The sequence below is a fragment of the Montipora capricornis genome, chromosome 14, assembly GCF_036669925.1.
Source record: "Montipora capricornis isolate CH-2021 chromosome 14, ASM3666992v2, whole genome shotgun sequence".
Classification (NCBI taxonomy): domain Eukaryota; kingdom Metazoa; phylum Cnidaria; class Anthozoa; order Scleractinia; family Acroporidae; genus Montipora; species Montipora capricornis.
In genome coordinates this window covers 48,304,300-48,324,299 of record NC_090896.1, presented here as the reverse complement: position 1 = coordinate 48,324,299, position 20,000 = coordinate 48,304,300, and the positions used below count along the sequence as shown (strand labels likewise).

General features: G+C 37.0%; 3 protein-coding genes across 4 annotated transcripts in view; 1 reads left to right on the top strand and 2 right to left on the bottom strand.

The window, feature by feature from the left end:
* Positions 1 to 13,265, bottom strand: part of LOC138033148 (dynein regulatory complex protein 1-like) — a 27,668-nt gene extending 14,403 nt beyond the window's left edge. The window contains exons 1-14 of the mRNA XM_068880914.1: positions 13,078 to 13,265; positions 12,894 to 12,987; positions 11,422 to 11,534; positions 10,286 to 10,337; positions 9,580 to 9,636; positions 7,296 to 7,370; positions 6,904 to 6,951; positions 6,688 to 6,777; positions 5,923 to 6,009; positions 5,694 to 5,816; positions 5,160 to 5,234; positions 814 to 878; positions 634 to 693; positions 351 to 425 (exon numbers count right to left, since the gene is read on the bottom strand). Coding sequence (XP_068737015.1) covers positions 351 to 425; positions 634 to 693; positions 814 to 878; positions 5,160 to 5,234; positions 5,694 to 5,816; positions 5,923 to 6,009; positions 6,688 to 6,777; positions 6,904 to 6,951; positions 7,296 to 7,370; positions 9,580 to 9,636; positions 10,286 to 10,337; positions 11,422 to 11,534; positions 12,894 to 12,987; positions 13,078 to 13,193 — 1,130 coding nt within the window. The 5' untranslated portion in view covers positions 13,194 to 13,265. The remainder of the gene's footprint in view (positions 1 to 350; positions 426 to 633; positions 694 to 813; positions 879 to 5,159; positions 5,235 to 5,693; positions 5,817 to 5,922; positions 6,010 to 6,687; positions 6,778 to 6,903; positions 6,952 to 7,295; positions 7,371 to 9,579; positions 9,637 to 10,285; positions 10,338 to 11,421; positions 11,535 to 12,893; positions 12,988 to 13,077) is intronic.
* Positions 13,266 to 13,303: 38 nt separating this feature from the next.
* LOC138033149 (protein ABHD13-like) lies at positions 13,304 to 19,209 on the top strand. The gene is made up of 5 exons (XM_068880915.1): positions 13,304 to 14,108; positions 15,144 to 15,394; positions 15,565 to 15,669; positions 17,150 to 17,257; positions 18,748 to 19,209. The coding sequence occupies exons 1-5, from the start codon at positions 13,568 to 13,570 to the stop codon at positions 18,868 to 18,870; spliced, it is 1,128 nt and encodes a 375-aa protein (XP_068737016.1). The 5' UTR covers positions 13,304 to 13,567; the 3' UTR covers positions 18,871 to 19,209.
* A 541-nt stretch (positions 19,210 to 19,750) lies between these two features.
* Positions 19,751 to 20,000, bottom strand: part of LOC138033147 (disks large homolog 5-like) — a 28,213-nt gene continuing 27,963 nt past the window's right edge. For both annotated transcript variants that reach the window (XR_011128580.1, XM_068880912.1), the window contains one exon: positions 19,751 to 20,000. This exon is cut by the window's right edge. The gene's annotated coding sequence lies outside the window, so the exon portion shown is untranslated.

Genomic DNA, 20,000 nt, shown 5'->3' with positions numbered 1-20,000 from the left:
ATTTTGAATTCTATTGTTTCAAATAGCAATTATGGGATGCCCAGGGGGCGAATACAGATTATTTTGCCCCCAGAGCATCCCATAATGACTTTTGAAACAATACAAATCAAAATGGCCACTGTATCTGCAAAAAGGTCTATTCCTGACTACAGCTGCACATGTACTTCCAATTTCCCATATATTGCTGCAAGTTCCCATCTTGGTGGTAACCAAAACAATGAGGCTTAAAAATGTAATCAAAATTGCCTTCAGTTGACATGTTTTTCATGAAAATTTAATAACTCTTAAAACTGGCAAAATAAATAGCCTGCGTGAATAAACTTTGAAGTTAATGGAAAAACTCGTCTCACCTTGACTTCTTCTGCAGTTCTCTGAACTGTTCTGTTATTCGCTTATAATCGTCAGTGAGAGCTTGGTTATCTTCCCTATAAAACACCAACCAAAAAAGAAAATCATTACTATCTATGAAATTAGCCTCCCTTGCTCACTCACCTCTACCAGGGTTAGAAAGCTCACTTTCCTTTGGGATGGCAATGAGCAACAAAGAAAAGCGGTATTCACAGGCTTCTATTGTCTGAGTGTAAGATGCTTACTGTACCATATAAAGAGCATAATCATTTTCCACAAGCTTACTTATATTGCTTTTCTTGTTTAGCCAACTTCTGTTTCAGATTATTTAGGACGTCTTGAAGTCTGAAAAACAGCACCGAACCGTAAGACTCATGAAAATGACCGCTTTTAAAATTATCAGTGACTAAAGTTGTCAGCTTAGAGTCCCATGATCATACAATGTAATTATTATTATTTAGCAACCTTGTGATTTTTCGTTTCTGCTGTGATTTTGTGATGGTATTTTCTTCATCTCGTTTCTTCAAAACCTTCAAAACAAAACAAAAAAACAAAAAAAGCAGCTCTAAGTGGATTTCCAGGCACTTGACTAAAGGTTACTCGTAATCCTTTCATTCCCAGAGGGTTCCCCATTGACGAGTATCAAAATCATCTGGGGTTAGACCTACGTGTCCAATACTGATACGGAGGTGTCTCGAAAACAAAGACCCTCAAGACCCCAAGACTCTAAAATGAAGAAAGTAACCCAAAACCCTCATTTGGGCTAACCCAAGGCCTAAAACCCAACAATTAAGGCCTAGTTAGGCCAAGGGTTAGCCAAATTAAGGGTAACTTTGGGTTACTTTCTTCATTTTCGAGTCTTTGGGTCTTAAGGGTCTTCGTTTTCGAGACACCCCCGATACGGACCGTAAGTTATTATTTTTGATCTGTACAGACTGTCAAACGAGAAGTTAGCGGTCTGTAAGCTGCATATCATTAAGGGAACTTACAGTTTTGCACATTCATATGGTAGGCCCAGGTAGCCTTACGATCCATACAGTCCGTACCAACTGTAAGGTGAGCATACCGACCATAAAGAGAAGCTAACGGTCCGTACGTTACATCAAGTTAACCAACCATAAAAATATCAATGCATATCCATACTACCTAGTTCTTCAAGCCTGTTTTCTGTATTGAAAGTGAGGCAGTTTGGACACAGTAGTCTAAGAGTTAAAGTGCTACTACGATCAAAAAAATAATTATTCTTTTTTTTTTTAATGGATTTTACAACAGTACTATGTTAACTAAACACTTAGTGAACCAAGTTTTAAGTTTTGGTTTTAAAAAGACACCTGTTTATTTTAACTGGACTTTTCTTATTTAATGGTCCGCCATTACTAACTTTGAAATCTTGGGAGTGCTGGGTCGAGGAGAAAATGATGTCAAAGACTCAATAGTTTAAGAATGCAATGCGTGTGTACTCGTTCCTGAAGCGTGTTATTTGCATGCTGGTGTTCATGTCCTTGAGGCTGTAAAAAAAGTCATGTGCATTGTCTATATTTTTAACTAAGCCTGAAAAGAAGGGCATAAATATGATCAACGCGCCCTTTTTCATTTTGGTATGAACATTTGCATGTTATTTGATGATATTTCCACTTTGTGTTTCTCTTCCCCACCGACACAGCATTACGAGTCTTTTTAGAAACCAGTGAACCCTTCCTTCACAGTCATTGAGTATGCCTTGTTCTTTAAGCATGGTGTCAACACGATTTCGCAATTTAAGTGCGGAATTAATTTGATCTCTTTCTTTAATTATTAACTCAGCGTCCTTAAACGTCATTTTTTAAGTGTTGCCATAAACACAAGCGATGCGTAACTTCTAAAAACTCCCCACTTTTGCAAACACAACTCCCTCTTTTACTAATATAGTTCATTCTTATGTCTTCATGCAATCTCATCACATGAGTTTGTTCACTTCCAGTATCAATCATCGCAAAAGCAGCTCAAATATGCTTGGTGTACTGCTTCCGGCTTCGTGGCCTTCAGGCAAATTCTCACGTACCCACTGCCAATTTAAGACAGAATAAAATTTAAAGCTCCAAGTGTTACTTTTAGGGGGCAAAGGGTTTAAATAAGAGGACATGCTTTTTTAGTAATCAACACCACAGATATTGTTAAAGGGGACATCGTTTTTGACTGGACAGAGATGTTGTGATGCTTTTTTGCCCTAAGAGGTTCCCCATTGATAACTAAAATCATCTTGCACTGGACAGAGTTAAAAATTCACAGTAACAACAATTATTTCCAGAAATGAAAGTACAATGTAAATAATCAATATGATGCACACCCATGTCTGTATTCTAGGGATGCAAGTAATGTTAAAGTTGCGGAAAGGACCAAGGAGACACTGTGTGATACTTATTGAAATCTGCATGCATCTAATTACAAGCTTGCATTTCAAGACGCATCATTTCTGTCTCACAATGTAGGACGCAAAGCCAGCAATACCAAGATGATTAAGCACAACTGGTTTTAGTTTCACTTTTTATTGGTTGAAAAAGTGGCGCAAGAACTTTAAACCAATCACTGTGTGAAGTAATGCAAAACCAAACAAGCAAAAAGGAATTATTTCCAGGAATCAATAGAAAAGCACAAAGGAAATCCAAAAGGCATTTGGAATGCTCTAAAGGCTCTCAGCGGAACACAAAAACGTGAACTTAAAATATCTGAATTAAAAACAGACAATGGCACCATTGATGATCCAGTTCAAATAGCTGAGTCGCTCAATACGATGTTTGTCAATGTGGCGTCACGCCTAAATGTAAGTAACACCCAAGATGTCGTCAACGAAAAGCTTCGTTATTTTATCACCTCAAGACTAACAGCCGATGTGGAACCTTTCAACATACCTCAAATCACTGCGAAAGACATTCTAGAATATATTAATAAATTACCAACAAATAAATCAACCGGCCATGATGGCTTAAGCGCAAGAGTTTTGAAATTGATTGCACCAGCTTTAAAAACCCCCTTGGTGAAAATGATGAACATCTCAATTGACAGCAGTGTTTTTCCAAGTGTGTGGAAAACTGCGCTAGTTGCACCGTTGCACAAAGATGGACCTCGAGATGATGTCAATAATTATCGACCCATTGCAGTCCTACCAGTGCTTTCCAAGATTCTTGAAAGACACGTAACGAAGTCACTCACAAACTATTTAAATGAAAACAATCTCATCTTTACGTATCAATCTGCATTCCGAGAAAACCACTCTACAGAAACAGCCCTTATACAGTTAACAGATAATCTGCTTTTTAACATGGATAATGAAAAGGTAACTGGGATGATCTCAATCGACTTCAAAAAGGCTTTTGACCTCGTAAATCACGAAATTTTACTGCAGAAACTTCAGATGTACGGCCTTAGTGATTCAGTAGTGAAATGGTTTCACTCCTACCTGTCAGACAGACAACAATGTGTGAAAGTGAACGGATGTACATCTTCTCTGTTACCAATCAACCAAGGTATTCCACAGGGAACCATCGTTGGCCCTATGCTTTTTCTTATCTTCATAAATGATGCCCCACTTTACGTCCAAAATTCAAATATGAATATCTACGCCGATGATGCAACATTAATATCAAGTTCAAGATGGGATAACATCACACCAATGAATGACAATATTCAAAAAGACTTAGAAAGTATCCAACAGTGGGCATTAATGAACAAAATGATCATCAACGAGAAGAAAACGAAATCAATGCTTATTAAAGGCAAGAGACTGAGAAAACGCATGGAAAAGCAACATCTAGCACAAAACAGCAGTGTAGATCAACTGTCTATAATTCTCAACAATTCACCAATTGAGAATGTCCATTCACATAAAATCCTGGGAATCGAGGTTGATGAAGATCTTGACTTCACAAATCATTGTGAAATCCTTGCTAGAAAGATTTCAAAACGAATTGGCCTGCTGAAACATATTAGCCCATATATGAGGAGAAACCAAAGAGAAATTTACTATAAAGCAGTGATTAAGCCTGTTATTCTTTATGGTGCCAATATATGGACATCAACATCAAAAGGAAATATAAATAGCATCTTTAAGTTACAGAAAAGAGCAGCAAGAATCATCTTGGACGCTGAACCCCGCTCTCGTTCTGTTTCACTGTTTAACTTATTAAACTGGATACCATTTTACCATGAATCTTATGCAATTAGATGTTCTTTACTCCTTAAGAGAATCTTAGGATTGACGCCGGTCTACCTGAAGCAAATGCTAAAGTTAAACTCTGACACCCACAATAGAAGTACCCGCTTTAGTAACCTAAATTTTAATTGTCCACGTTATAAAAATGAAACTGAAGGTGGGCGAACATTTACTGTTCGATCAATTAAAGAATGGAATAACCTAGATAAAGACTTAAAAGAACTAAAGAGTGCTAAAGCCTTGAAAAAGAAAGTTATAAACAATTTACTTAGCAAACAAAATAGTAATATGAATTTTCTATAATTTGGATAATGAAATTTTTGTATGTTTTTATTATTAAGATTATGATGTATATATGTACTTTTCTAATATGTTTTTAACTTATATATATATCACCTTGTTATTATCTTCATTTGTGTTAACCTTGTGTATTGACTAGATTACTTTATAGAGGGCCACAGGGTCATCAGTTATACTTAAACTGTTACGTGCTACCCTCTTAAAATAAAGTCATTACCATTACCATTACCAAAGCAATTTGCTAGTTACTTTCGACACTCAATTGAAAACCGCTCTAATTAATTTATAATAATATTATAATATTATTTATTGGTCAACAGACCTGAAAATTATATTCAAGTTTCTCTTGGTTGAGCTGATAGGTAGCCTTCATCTGTTGTAACTGCTGTTCTAAAATCTGCATCGAAGCACAAAATAAATTTTGATCAGAGTTGAGATAAAAGCTTTGCCCTCATTTCGCAGCTCAGCACTCCATACTACTGTACATGTATGTACCTCTGCCAATGTCTTGGTGGTACCTGCATTTGGTCACTGACAAACCTTGCCAAAAAACTTGAGATTTTGCATCAACTGAAGGTGCCTATCCAATCAGTTTCAATAATATTAAATTTAAAAATAACACAGAACAGAACTTTCAAAAAGCAATTTCAAAGATTTTGCCAGTGATCATTCTTCTATTTCTTTTTAGTGCAATCCATATTTGTCTTAATTTTTTACTTCTGATTTTTTCCCACAATGGTTGCGTAACGATAATAATTATTAATTTTATTATAATTATTATTATTATTATTATTATTATTATTATTATTATGATTATCATTATACAGACACAAAACAAGAGTCACAGGACACCCACCTGTACATCTGTTTCTAGTTTGATCTTTACCATATTATACTCCTCGGCATCCTGTACCCTTAACGTTTGTAACTGGTTTTCATAATCCTCGACTCTTTTCCGCCGTGACTCCATGTATTCAACCTGTTTCAGATTAAAATTTTGACATTTAATTAATACAAGTCTTACACTGCCCCTTTGGCTACTTAATACAGTAACAATGTAACAGTTACTGCATAACTGCCACTACCTCTTTGTCCCGTCTCTGCTGCATAGCAGTCTGCCACTTCTTTCGATTGTTCTCAATTACCTCAGCTCTCTCAGTCACAAATGCCTTCTACAAAAAAAAGTATATAAAAAGAAAGTTTATATTTCCTTTAAATTACCTGACGTGAAATTGTGAACTACCTTTTTTCAACTGTTTTATACACTGCATAAATTTTTGGAAGAAGCCTTCGTATGAGTGTCGTGGCCAGAACACAAACTAAAGTAACATGTTGTTTTGACCAATCACAGAAATCTAGTCTGAGTAGCAAGCGTTTCCACATGGGCAATGCTTGCTACACATGCTACAGTAACCAGACAAAGAATACAATAATTGGCAAGGTAAATTTAATGCAAGGATAAATGGGCGTAAGCAAGTCACAATAACTATAAGTGCCTTCTATTTCGCTAATTACGTAATACAGTACTACCTCTCATTGCAGGCATATCACCAAGAAAAATGCAGGTCAGGTACCTAAGGAACCACATGGGTGATTTATGTGTCTATAGATGATGTTCTCAAATAAGACGGATTTCTCAAATACGTACACATCAGACTATACTGAAGCCAGAGTGAAGCGAAAAGGTCTATTTAATGACTTGGCCCCTGATTACTGATTGGCTCAGAACAACATGTGACTTGAGATTTCCACTGTCAAAGCAATTATATCACAAAATTGCTTTTGACAACCAATTAAAAATACATTGCTGTACCATTTTAGAACTCTTAAATTACCCCCAAGGAACAGACCTCAATCTGAGTAAGTTCTTCTCTGTAGGCTTTTGTTAACTGTTTCATTTGTTCCTCCATTCTTTCCACCATGAGATCAACATCTTCAGCCTTATTCAAAACAAATAAGCGAATAAGAATCAAATGATGATCAACTTTTCCCACTAACTTACAGTGCTCTTAGAGAAACAAAATAGGAATCATGAATTAATTCAACCCATTTTAGGAATAACTTACAGCCTTCTTGAGATCTTTCACATACTGATCATCCTTAGACTTCAGTTCCTGTAGGATTCAAATATTCATTTTCTTACATCTACAATCATGGAGTCCAACACAAATAGGTAGGACTGACATGTTTCTTGAACAGAATTTTTCACTCAGTCTTATCGAATTGGCTCCAAGCTCTTTACTCACGGTGTGCATGGCATACAATCATGTGCATGAAAAGGGAACTTAAGTCACAACTTATTAAGTATCATCATGATGCCAAATGTACACATGTATGAAATGGATTTAAATACAAAACGTTGGCTTACCACTTTCAAATTGTAACTGTTCTGAAAAATTAACGTTTCTTCCCTGTCATTTGAAAGGTAGAAGCATTAACTAAACATATTTATAAGCACCTGTTGAAAATCATGGATAAGCTTGTTTTTCTCATCTATCATGTTATCACAGGATGCTTTTTGTTCCATTAGCATCTGAAAAGGAAAACAGAAGGTTAATCAACATTGATGAACAAAGGGTTTTCATTTTGACCGTGGAGGCCAGACTTCTTGATTTCCATTGTTTCCCACGATTTGTACAGTCATTTGATGCCACAGATGACTTTTTAAAAATTATTACTATGGTATCAGGAAAAATTTTAGGTCTTGAAATTTTTAACGTTAGCGCTAGATAGCGCTTTTACTTTGATTATTTCTCTCCACAGTTCAAAATTTAAACTTAAAATTCATCAGCTTTTCAAGCAACATGCTGGCTTACTCACGAAATACATTACTATCACTGCGAAATTGTTGGAAAGCTTCAAACTTGGCACAAGGTTATGGGTCAGTGATGCATCCAGTTCAAAAGGAAAACTGGCAAATGCTCTCATTCTATAACCTTCTTGGCTCCCAGAAGAGGGCAGTGAGGTGGGAATCAAGAGGATCATACAGCTCCCAGGGTATTTAGACGACCAAAGATAACCTCAAGTGGGGCAAATCACTCTAACTTATTAAATATTCAGATTGTCACTTCTGAGGAAAAAATTGGAGCATCAAAAACAACAGCAAGAACTCAACCTAGAACAAAGAAAGCATCTGTTTAATGCCAGGACATTAGAACAGGTTATAAATGCTTTTAAATTAGTGTTTAGCAAGCTATACTACCAATGACTCCCCGGTATACATCCACAGAACGACTCCCCGATATACATCCACAGAGAGACCAGTGGACAACCCCCCCCCCCCCCCCCCTGATGTTAAGATTCTAGACAAGGAAGCGCGATGGTTCAAGCGGGGAGTGAAGGAGGCGATTGGGGAGAGGGTCGAGGCCCCCTCCTTAAATAAGAGGGGTAGACTGAGGTTTCGTTTGTCTCACTCTTAGGACACTGTTTTGCGTGGTGTCCCATCATGCATCTCAGCCTGCACCAACGATCGTGGAGGAAGATTAGCCTAGTGGTTCTAGGTGAAATGTCACTAAGTTTCAAGTTAATGTCCAGCATTAGTTTTATTTATTGGTCTATTTATTCAACTGGATGTCTAACTTCACCGTCTGGGCAACGCACATCTTTATACCGTGCAACGAGTGTCTGGAATTCTCTTCCATGTGAAATAACAGAAAGTGATACTTTATCAACATTTAAGAGACATTTAAAGGAATTTCTCAATGGTTTTTAATTAGCAATGCAATACATTTTAATATTTATGAAAATTATTTTTTGTTTATTTTTTAGATCCTTAATTTTAATTTATTATATCTCTCAGATAGTACGCGCGCTGTAATTGACTAAATTAGCGGCCCATATTCTACAGTACGGCCCGCTGTACAGGCTGCTAAATTTAAAATTTCAACAAAACATCATCTAGCGAGTTTTTCATGTCATTTCTGTTGCATAAACTTGTACTGAAAACTGTTTGAATCTTGAAAGCAACTATTTCAAACTTAACAGCCAAGAAGATTTAGTTTTTGGGATTTTGGCACGGCATTCTTTGTGGCAGTTGAACCTTCCGCTTCACTTTGACTAGTTTCCTTGCCTGCGCGCCGGTTAACCTCAGAGATATAATAGATATCACTTCGCGCTTGGGCCATAAATCAACGGGAAAAACCTCGATCCGTAACTTACAGTACAGACCTCCAACTCGGTTAGTATGAGGTAGTATTTCTATTGTAATTAGTTTTTTAAAACCATTCAGTGGAAAAACTAGTAAATCTTATCTAACTTATCTTATCTTAATTGAGGATGATCACATCAACAGTTGCATGTGCACTCTTTGTAAGTACAGTACAACATAACTTGAACAATACTAGAAAAATATCAGTAAATATAATTATAGTTTTTAGGCACTAATTAAAGGTTGTTGATTGATTGATTCACTGATTGGTTGATTCATTGATTAAAGTTGTCAAACAAAAAATAACAAGCTATGCAATATTAAATTATTTGTTAAAATCACCATTAATCTTTTTTTTAATTACGAAGGAAAACAAAGTGAACAGTCTGTGCTTCCCAGAGAGCAGTTTCTCCAGTCTCATGAACTCTGAAAAACATTTCTAAAAGTTTCATTTTGAGAATTCTGTAGATGGAGGGGGCTCACAGAGGCATGCCCCACAACCCTCCAAGAGGCTGCAGCTGGTAAAATCCTCAGAAACCCAAAAATGGTGAACAGAGAACATTGCCTCTTCAATTGAACAAGTTAAGTTACTTACTGAATTTAAATCTTGTGGTATTTCTTTTGAGAGAGCATATTCCCATTTCTTGGTAATCTGTTGATTGTGTGCAAAATAAAATAATAAAATTTGGCTTTTCAAAAAAGCTGTGAAAATGTTGTGGTCAATTTTTTCTGCCTTGATCAAAATTTATCAAACCAAAAATAATAGTAATAATTATTATTGTTATTACTACTTTGCATTAAAATTGCAAATTAAGCGCAAGATATCTTAAGTTTCCATAATCTGAAACAATGGTTCCTGCAGTGAAAATGGGTTTCAAAAATTGAAGTCAGAGAAGTCAGAAGTTATATGTTGACCATTCCTGATTCTTCCAGATTTCAGGCTGTACGTAGTATCCTTAACCTTCACAACCAAATCTTTTTAGGAACACTGCAGTGCATTAGCCTATTAATTAAGGCCAGTTTACATGGTGCGACTTGTCAGCCTGATTTTTGGCGGTGGCTTTGAAAAAAATTGGGCCAACATAAAAAATCTGTTGCACTGCAACAAATTTTTTATGTCGGCCCGAATTTTTTAAAAGACGTTGCCAAAAATCGGACCGACAAGTCGTACCGTGTAAACCGGCCTTTAAACAAAACAAATAAAGTCACAGAAGCATGCCCTATTTGGGTTAATACGTCTTCACACTGTATCTGGTGTTACAGAACATCTGTTTACAAAATATGGTGTTAATCCTGTTTACCTCTTCAAACTTTTCAATAGCAGACTTTGCCTCAGCGTCTAGCTTGTCATTTCTTTCAAGAAAAGAAGATTGTCACTGGGTATATATTTCTTTATTAAATTCTCAACCTCAGATAATGCATTTCGTGTACTCTGATTGGTTCACTCAATCTCGGTTATCAGCTCATACACCTTAGTTTGACCAAATGATTGCCCTAAGCGTTTGCCGAAAAGTAACATTTCTCTCTGAATAAAGCCAAAAAAGAAAAAAAAAATTTTTGTGGAAAGTCTGGATCAATTCCGACATTTAGAAGTACGCAAAAAGGAAAGAAATGATTTTGAATTTGTGATGAGCCTACATCTATCTGACCTCAAGGTATTACACATTATCGCATCTTCGTCAACTTTTTTCGATTTCACTCGGATTTTCTCGCTTTTTTCGCTCTTGAAGTTTAAGGAATTTAATAAAACAATAATTATTATTCCATTTGCGCTTGTTGGATATGAGTCAGACTGGTTATAGCCAACTTGGCACTACACGCCTCATTGGCTATTTACCATCTATTATCCAATGCGCAGTCATGGAATAATTGTTAACTAGTTTTTTCTCTTTCATAGAATTGATTAGACATGTGATCCCCAAAATGCAATGGTGTCATACATGTACAAACTGGAAACCCAGAAGCCTATAATGACAAAAAATCTGACAAATACAGTTGTATAAGTCATACACTCAACCCATTTTTACAGGTAACATGTCGAAGTCAAACATGCACATAAATGTCTCACAATCTCACTTAATAAGTGCTTAGAACTACAGTTATGCAGATAATAATATACATGAAAAAATTATTTGATTTTGATTGGTTGCGAGCAGTGCAGTTCTAGTGTCATGATTGCACAATTTTATGGTAAAATGACTGTCTGACTTGCAGGCAACAGCCAATAAGATGCATGCAGTGACTTGGTATTACTGGTCTTCCAAAGTATTACACGTAAAAGTATATTATTAATATCAATTTAGACACACCCACTTGGAATACTGCAAGTAACATAAATGATGCATGCATTCTACAGATGCATTGGTTGCTTATCTCTAAGCTGCATTGTACAGCTGTATTGCTTAGAATTTGTAACTTGTTCATTCTGACCACTGACCTCTGTCTTCTCTGTTCCTCTTCCTCCAATCTTCTCATTGACTCTCTTGCATCTGCAGCGACATGGACATTGGTCACAAGCTCTGTCCCATCCGATTTCAACTTAACTAACCGCTACAAATAAATTTAAACACCATTTTAGACAGTTTAAATAACCAAGTCATTTTGTATCATCTCAAGACGAAAACAAAAAGATCCCTTGGGCAATGTTCTAAAAAAAAATTATTATATAAGTAAATTATTTTGAGGGTTCCTTTAGGTAACACTTTTTTAGAGTATTGTTAATTAGACCTAACCCTCCCCCTACCCCCCTTCCCCCCTCCTTGCATTCTTGAAAGAGAGATGCTCTATTACTTCCACAATTTCTCTCTTTCTGGTCAACATATTTACACGATAGCTAGGCTGACCATCACTGCCTTGAGGGTCAAAGGGGAAGTCCATCCATGACTTGCATATTACAATTTTGCCGTCAAGCTGGTAACAAAAAAGTAAAGAAAGGACCTTTATTGTACAAAATAGTATTTTATAAAGCTTAAGCAGCATGAGGAGCCCAGTGTATATTGAAAAACCCAGATGAAAGGAGACAAACCCTTCACTATTAACAAAGACTTAGGGAGTTGAAGTTTGGGACCAGCATAGAGCAATGAAGCTGAAGACCAGTGTAGGGGGTGCTACTGAAGTTGGGGAGAAGAGCAAGAATTTTGTGATGTTTATCAAAATTGGCTGTCGGCCCATACACTGGCTGATGTGTATTGCCAAAATATATATTATGCGTTGCTTACATCTTGGCTGCGTGTCAGCTACATGTCGTCCTTGTACTTGCTTCAGAAAGTACCTTTTCAGCATTGTTTAACCCCAGTTATTATAATAATTGCTTCAAAACTTGCCCACCCATAACCCTTTGGAGACTAGGAACCACTAACAGAGATTTCAAAATGGCTGCCAGTGTTTACAAGTGACAAAGAAATATTCAAAAAGTTCTTGCTTTGTTTAATGGCGTTCTGTTGCTAAAATGTAAGTAATTTTGGTTGTGAGCCAGCTGACACATTGGAGGTGTGTCAGCTGACAAATTGGAGGTGTGTCAGCTGAAGTGTTGGTTGATGCATTGACCAACATGTCAGCTGACACATTGATGGGATAGGATTTGTTACCCTTCCCTGAACATGTGTAAGTAATGAGACAGGGGTTAAGTCCTTTTGTTGAATACCACTTATATTTGTCTTAGTGTGTAATAAGTACATAATAATTAGTTCTTTTAATACTGTATTTTATCCCATTTACTGTAATCCATGTAAGTCTATCAGCCTGCAAATTTGCACCTACCCGGGAGATATCTTAGCGTTCTCCTGGGAGGTCGAGTTATCCTACTTTTCTTTGACCTTCCCACTAGCCATTGCAAGAGGATTATTCCCAATTCCCAGCTGCAAGCTGGAAACTAGGGTCCAGAATGAACGCTAATTAATTTTATCAAACCTGTCGGCTGTCTTCCATTTGTTTTCGACTTTTGAGTGCATCTTTTTCAGAGTCCACAGGCTTCTTCTTCGTAGCATTCTCACCACTCGCTTCCCTTAATAAATCATTCCAGGAAAATAATCATAAAAGCCAAGAACAGTCAGAAATAACCAAATCCCTTTTGATGATAACCCAAGGTGCAAACCTCTTTGCTGCCTCTAAGCGTCGTTGTATGCGAATTCGTCGTGCCGCTATACGTTCCTCTGCAATTGCTGAATCTACCGATGGACCCTCTTCCTCGTCGTCTTCGTGGGAATTCATATTTTCAATGCAAAAAGGAATTAAGAATTAACTTCTTCCATTCTACATCTTGTTTTTATCGTTGCTACCTTGGTAACCTCGTGATCTGAATTAGTTCCCACTTTTTTTCTGACACGAGATATGTGTCAAGATGGCGTTCGACTGTTCTTGATTTTAAGACCTTTTTTCCGTTTAGCTTTGAAGTTGTAAACTCCCGGATTGTAGTCCTTTCCCAAGAAAAATTGTGATCCTCTCTACTTTGGGGTCCATGACTGAAAAAAGGTTGTCTTAATCTTGGCAAATCAATGACTTTTCCTTGTACTTAGTTTGTTCGTACATGTATACGTATGTACATGTAGGAAAGGTTTTTACTTCATGCTATTTATGAATTCCTGATGTCTGAAAGTGGTCAAGGAATGCCTAGAACAAAGAAATCTATTGAACATACTGGTTTCAAAACAATTGAGACCATTGGTAAACTTGTTTTACATGTGGTTCTCCGTTGTTGGCGAGCATGTAGCGCCGCCATGTTGACTCTTCTTCTGCTATACTGGCTTTATGGCGGTGTGGTTAGTTTCTTGTTGTTGACAGCGGCCGTTCTAGGAGCCTTATATCATTATCAAGACACTCTGCTCTACTTTCCTGATCAACCTGAGACTTCGAGAGTTTACGTGCAGAATCCAACTGTTTTGGGTTTACCGTTTGAAAACTTGTATCTTAAAACTCAAGATGGAGTTAAGATCAATGCCATCTTCATCAAACAGTCCCCTCAGTTTCAGAGCTCTGTTCCAACGATGTTGTTTTTTCATGGTAATGCAGGAAATGTTGGGCACAGGCTAATCAATGCCAAGAGCTGGTACAATTACTGTGGTTGCAATGTGTTTCTTGTGGAGTACAGGGGATATGGAAAGAGTGATGGCTCTCCCAGTGAACAAGGTGGGAAGTGTGTTCCATGGAATTAGACTGTGACCGTGTTATCTCAATGTACCGAAGGGAACAAAAAAGTTAAAACCTTAGTGGTGTGAGAGAGGGATTGAAGTTTTGATCAGTCTAAGGATACTTAACCCAAGAAGTGAACTTGAGGGAAGAGGACTAGAATGATCATTGGGAACCCATGTGGTAGAAGGGTATCCATGGCAACTTTTTGAGTGAGCATCACCCCCAACTTGTGACAACTGCCTCAGGCACTGTTATGTACACTGAGTGAAGCAAGGGAAAATTATCCTCATTAAGTTTTGTGCCGACAAATCCCTCTCTGTTTATAATGAAGTGATGCAGTCACAAAAAGTATATGTACATGAAGATCATGACTAAAAATGATTTTTCTCTGAGTTCACCTTGGCCCAGATTTAAAATTAACCAAGGAGTTTATTTCTCAGGTAGTCTTTGTAATAATAACGTAAGTGATAATTAAAGTAAAATAATTTTTACAAAAAGGAGTTTATTTCTCTACTCCCAAATGCTGTCCAATGCTGATATTTGGCAAAACTTTACATTGAGAGGAAGTAAATCTTGAAAAACAAATATAAGCATTAGAAACTTTCGCCAAAAAGTTGGAAACATGAAACAAAAGTGTACACTAATCCTGGATTATGTTAATCGGTTTTCAAACTACTAGACCCTTATCTCTAATAATTTATTATTTCTTTTTATGGGTAAGTTGAGGTTCGTTTTAAATCTTGAAAGATTAAAACACCAAGGTACCATCAATGAAGCAGCATTTTTGGCATCATGTTGTCCCTATAATCTCATCATCATCATCATCATTACCATAGATTATAATCTCGAAGCCTCTCAGCTTTAAATTTTACATGTCCAAATTTCTTCTGTTGGTCACAGTTGCAACTCTAGTTAGCTTCTTTCTATTTATGTTATTTACATTTCTTCTTTTGTTGTCTCTTTTAAACACCCATGCAAAGTGAACTAATACATTAATTCATTCACCAAAGTTCACTGATTTCTTGCTTGCAGGGTTTGAGTTGGATTCTCAAGCAGCACTGTCCTATCTTATCTCTCGGAATGACATAGACACAAGCAAGATTGTCATATTTGGACGCTCTCTGGGAGGAGCTGTTGCCATCAATCTGGCATCAAATGAACTGTATTTGGACAAAGCATTTGCTCTTATTTTAGAAAATACTTTCACAAGTATCCCAAGCATGGCTGATCAACTTGTCATGAATGGCATCAGCAAGCTTCCATACTTTTGCTTCAGAAACAAGGTGATTTCCTTGTTTATCACCAATACATGCAAACCAAGAAAAGTGAGGCAAAAGTTCAGTCCTTCTAAATAAAGAGAGCTTTTGCAAGAAAACCCTTCTACATACCGGTGCCGGTAATTATTGTATATAGAAGATTTTAAGACTCATTCTTTCTTGTTTTCAATTATTAGTATGATTCCTTACGGAAGATTCGCAAAGCAAGAGTTCCTACGCTGTTCCTTTCAGGTCTGGCTGATCAACTTATTCCTCCTAGAATGATGACAAGTCTGTACAAGGTAATCAATCTTTGTAATTATTTGCATAGAGCAAGTTTCAATTGAGTGTCGTAAAACCAAAACCAAAGTAATTACTTTAGCCAATCAAAAAGGACTGAGACAATCCGGCAAACCAATCAAAACTCGAAGTAATTACACTTAGGCGACACAAAGTGCGGGAAAATGTGCACTCGTGAGCCACGATTGGTTTTGGTTTCACTTCTGATTGGTTGAAAAAATGGCACGAGAACTTTGAACCAATCACTGAGTGAAGTAATCATAGAGCGGTTTTCAATTGAGTGTCGACTGAGTAATTAGCATTGGTTTTGCATTACTTCACTCAGTGATTGGTTCAAAGTTGTGGCAACACTTTTTCAACCAATCAGAAGTGAAACCAAAACCAATTGTGGCTCTTGCGTGCACATTTTCCCGTGCTCTGTGTCGGCTACATGTAATTACTTTGAGTTTTGAATGGTTTACTGGATTGTCTCCGTCCTTTTTGATTGGTCAAAGTAATTACTTTGGTTTTGGTTTTACGACACTCATTTGAAAACCGCACTAAACCAAAGTAATTCGGTAATTACTTTCAACATTCAATAATATATTGAAAACCGCTCTAAAAAAATATTGATCAAATGCAGATTTTCCTCTTGTTTCGGCCAATATCCATGTGCAAAGGTTTCAGGATTTTACTCACCACATGGCCATGAATGTACACACTCTAATCACATCAAAGTAAAGGCATGAATGAAAACTATGGCCAACATTTAACAAAGAATGCCAGTATACACTGTATTTTACACTCTGGATAGTGACTTATCCACTGGGTACCGGTAATATTAACATTATGTGGTCCTGAATGATGAATAAATTAACCCACATTCCCCTAGGAGCGGAACTTAATAGATTTTACTCTGTCTAATGCCAGACGATTTTACTCGTCGATGGGGGCAGTCCAGGAGTCCAGGGAGGTTCAAGTGTCAATGGGTTAATTAATAAAATTAATAAAAAAATATTGGAGCCTGAAAGGCAGCACATATATAGTTTACATAACTTGGTCTGGAATAGTAACAATTTTCTTGTGGCCTTTTTACTGAATGCAGTTGGTACATATTGCAACTGCTTGTCAGATACTTTGTACACCAATACAATTATATTAACTGCGGGCCTTATGTTTTTTGGTATCTTGGTGGCATTTGCTTACAAGTTATATTATTGGCAGGTTACTCTTGCTAGTTGTAGGTCTAATACAACTTAACATGCATATGTAATGTTCCACTAAACCAAAATGTAACATAATTTAGTATTGTTTCACAGAGAAGTCATGTCAAAAACTTGCGATTCATGCTTCTTTGGGGTATCTAAACGCCTCAAATAGGATAAAAGCTCTCGGTCTGTGGCCTACATGTAATGCACTCGTTCCTGACACATTACTTCTATCACTGCCCTATAACTTCCTTAGAAAGAGGGACATTGAGTTTTTTTTGGTTTTTTTTGGCAGTCATCTGGCTCTTGCTTAAAGAAACTCGAGTGTTTTGATCGTGGGACTCACAATGAAACATGGCAGTGTTATGGATACTTTGATGCTATTGCAAGATTCTTATGTGAGGTACGAAGATGTAGAATGGCTATTGGAGAAACTGTCATGGTGTTTGAAAATGTCTGGTCAAACTTACTACAAACCTTCATCAAAAATAATTCACATTGTTTCAACATCATTACTTACCTGATTTCAAGTGAACCTAGAACAGCCAAATCATGTTGTTATTGATGCATTTGTGAGAGCTTGAACTCAAAAACTTGAAAAATTTTATGTTCTTTCTTTCATAAGCATGCATCACCAAAAACAGCTGTACATTGCGCACTGTAATCTGTGCATTTAAAAAAGTTTTGCAATTTCAGTTGTTGCCATATTTACTGAAGAGCTTCTTTGACTTTTTTATTTTTGTTATTACTAAAAATTGTTTGGCAGTAGCAGTTATTGACATGGGCTACTGGCATCTCCTCTAAGTGGGTGGAGCAGAATTTTCCTTCTTAACAGGGTGTTCGGTCACGCCAAAACGCAGACTGCAGACTGTGCAGACCTTGCAGACCAAGGGTAAAATATGGTTTTACCTTCACTATTATTGAGAGCTAACCGTAAACAGGCTAACCTGAATGTTATTAAGGCCTAATTCAGGCTAACCGAATTTTCATTTTACAGATGGTCTGCACAGTCTGCAGTCTGCGTTTTTCAGTGTCCCCACAGTGTTAGGGTTACATGGTGGGCAGCCTGTGTACCCTAATTTTTGTGGTGGGTGTCCTTTGATGCCAGCATCCCATTCAAGTTGGCGAAATTTGTACTATGTAAGGAATTTTAAATTCTTTATGGTTATAAAGATTGCCTTGTATACCTTTTTTAATTAAACAAATCTCCTTTGGCAGTCACCATGAACTCACAAATATTTATGATCGAAAAAATGGAGTATTTGATTAAAAAAGGAAAATGTGACAGCAAAATATTATAGCTTTTTAAGAAAGGACAAAATTTATAGATAGCCATTAGACTACCAACCTTATTCATTCACGTCAATGAAAGGGAAGGAATTACCAGAGGTTATCCCTATAAAAGGTATCCACCCTCAGCCAGATGTAATTGACCAAGAGTCAATTTTGATGAGGGAGGAAAACTGGAGTACCCGGAGAAAAACCCTTGGAGTCAGATTGAGATCGACCAAAACTCAGCCCACATACGACCTCTGAGTTGAGGGTTGAACCCTGGTCGCAGAGGTGGAAGGCATGGTTGATAACCGCTAAGCCACACTGCATGTTAGCCCTTCCGTCCTAAGAGTGATACTTATACGCCATCTGGATGGTTTTACTTGTCAGTGGGGGTAGTGCTTTAGGGTTAAAAGAGTTAACAACATCCACTGTAGATCCACTCAAAAACCATCCCCCCTTTAAAATTTTAGCCTATAAGTATTGAAGGGTTTGTCGCAATTTTTTACATTTGAGGTCCAGTTTTCTGTAGACAATTTGCCAGGAGTATATTATTCACTGAATCATTCAAGGTTGTCTTTATTTTAAAAATATTGTTTTTTTTTGCCTGGCTTTTTTAAGGTCCGTCAAGCAAGGGAAGCGGGAGTTATTGGGCCACTAGCTCCAGATGACCCAAGTGTGGCAACTACAAGCTCAAAACCAGCAGTGCTTAATGTACACAGTCACACTGAAGATATTATATAATTAAAGCTCTGGGTTACTTCCCTTTTTGCCATAACAAAAGGAAATTATGTAAAACCAAAATAACTAATGATATTTATTATCCAACTAAATCAATTTTACATGACTGTAAAAAATTGACCTTGGGCTTCTTTCTTTGTAAAATTTAACCTTCAAGTAGGGCTACATGTAAAACTTGGCAGCCGCCAGGTCGCTAGTAGTGACTTTAAACATACCACAGCAACTAAAAATTGAGGTTTACTTGTCCGACATGCAACTATGGTACAAAATAATTCAACCCTATGTATTGTGATTATGTCCAGGGCGATTAAGAAATACAAGCAAGTGGCCCAGCTGGCAATCAAGCACTGGAGTTGATTTTTAGCTGTTTCATGTCATTTCAAGTGAAGACCTTGAACCACAAATCCCCTTTCTCAACCCTTGTTCATAAATTCTCTGGAACACACCACTTTCGAAAGAGAAGGGCAGGCATTTACCAGTTTTGTAGACTGGCCTCTTTTCTCCATAAAAATGTATCTGGCTTGTCAGTGATGCCTCAAAGAGGCTTAAGGTGTGCAACCAGAAACACCCATGGGTCGACGGGAGTATGCTGGAACATATGGTGAACCTCCTCCATTTAATTTATTGATTCCCTTCAATTACCAGTAAAACTGTTTTTACTCATGCTAAAAGCCAAGCATAGAATATTGGTTGTATTTGCAATATAAATGGTTTGGTAAGATACAGTTTATCATTTTACAAAATAACGATGAAACATGCTTAAGAGAGTGTTAAGGCATAAGGTTTGTTATAAGGATCAGGCTAGCAACCTGTCAGCAGACCAGAAGAACCTTGAACAAATTGAGACACATGGATAACAAAGTTATCTTGACTGACATTATAATTATTCTGGATTCATCTTTATTTAAGACTTCCTTGAGCAAGCTTTTGCAAACACATAAATTACAATAACTATTGTTCTTCATTTAAGTAAGCTTCTCAAGGTGATCCTACATTAAATTACAGAGCAATGCACGTATGTGGAGATGTACCCTAACCTTCGTTCTACCAATTTAAACCACACCACTGCAAGAAAATGCAGTGCATATCAGGCACCATGCAAAAAATGCTAATTAAACTTGAAAGAAGAAGTA